The sequence below is a fragment of the Lucilia cuprina genome, chromosome 6 (assembly GCF_022045245.1).
Source record: "Lucilia cuprina isolate Lc7/37 chromosome 6, ASM2204524v1, whole genome shotgun sequence".
NCBI classification, from domain to species: Eukaryota; Metazoa; Arthropoda; class Insecta; order Diptera; family Calliphoridae; genus Lucilia; species Lucilia cuprina.
Window position 1 is genome coordinate 46,951,003 of NC_060954.1, and position 1,398 is coordinate 46,952,400.

The 1,398-nt window shown below is 29.3% G+C and overlaps 1 protein-coding gene across 1 annotated transcript in view; it reads right to left on the reverse strand.

Annotated features, from left to right (window-relative positions):
• LOC124420636 (ras-related protein Rab-3-like) overlaps positions 1-1,094 on the reverse strand; it is a 5,463-nt gene extending 4,369 nt beyond the window's left edge. Inside the window, exon 1 of the mRNA XM_046954134.1 lies at positions 870-1,094. Within this exon, the coding sequence (XP_046810090.1) occupies positions 870-1,094 (225 nt within the window). The remainder of the gene's footprint in view (positions 1-869) is intronic.
• Between the last annotated feature and the right edge of the window lie 304 nt (positions 1,095-1,398).

The following is a 1,398-nucleotide window of genomic DNA, read 5'->3' on the forward strand; positions in this document are numbered from 1 at the left end:
CTATAGTCTAGTCTATAGTCTAGTCTATAGTCTAGTCTATAGTCTAGTCTATAGTCTAGTCTATAGTCTAGTCTATAGTCTAGTCTATAGTCTAGTCTAGTCTTTAGTGTAGTCAACAGTCTAGTCTATTGTCTAGTCTTTAGTCTAGTCTATAGCCTAGTATATTGTCTAGTCTATTGTCTAGTCTTTAGTTTATTCTATAGTCTATTCTAGTGTACTGTGTAGTATAAATTCTATATATATTGCCTAGACTATAATCTAGTCCATAGTCTAGTCCTTATTCTAATATATAGTCTACAGTATAATAAAAAAAATTTTGTGAATATTGTTGTCCCCTTTACACAGTTTAATTATAAAAAAACATTTATCATACAAGCATCAATCTACAATAAATAAAAAAAACTTTTTAATTAAAATCTTTACTGGCTTTAACATAACATTTGAATAAGAACCGTAACTCAATTTTCTAACAGCACAGTACCCTCCCCCATAAAATAAATTTGTTATATATGTATTTACAAAACTATTTCATATAACCACAATGACGCCATGATATAAAATAATTTGTATGGATACAAATGAATTCTATTGAATTTACATATTGCTGCAGAAAAAAATTGTAACAATCAATTTATATGACGGGCTTCATTTTATGGCGTTAATAAATGTTAAACAACTAAACAAACAATATACATATAAAATAAACATACACCTTTTTTCAATAAACTTGCAATCAACGACAATACGCCCAAAACCCCACACGACCCATTGACCCACAAAAAAAAAAAATAAAAACAAAGCAGAACAGAACAGAACAGATAGAAAGGCAGTCAGACAGAGTATTTAGTTAAGTGTAAATTTGCACTCACCCATATTTGTAGTTTCACACGTTTGTCATGACGAAAAACTGTTTTCACTTTGAAATCGATGCCAACCGTTGACACAAAGGCAGATGTGAAACTATCGTCGGCATAGCGGAACAGAAAACTCGTTTTACCCACACTTGAATTACCGATTATCAGCAATTTGAACATGTAATCGAAATTCTGATCGGCAGCATCTTTTTGCCATTTTGGATCCCCAGCATTTGCCATCTGCAAAAAAAGTTAAATGAAATAATTAAAGTTTTTATTTTGATCTACTAATTTAAATATATTTAACAGGTATTTGTAAAAAAAAATAACAAAAAAATGCTGGTTTTAATGTTGTCCTAATTCTGGTTGCATGGTTGGTTATTTTAATATACAGTATTGTTTTAAAAGATAAGTAGTTATATATAGCGGTTACATGTTTTCATAGATAGATAGATAGATAGATAGATAGATAGATAGATAGATAGATAGATAGATAGATAGATAGATAGATAGATAGATAGATAGATAGATAGATAGATAGATA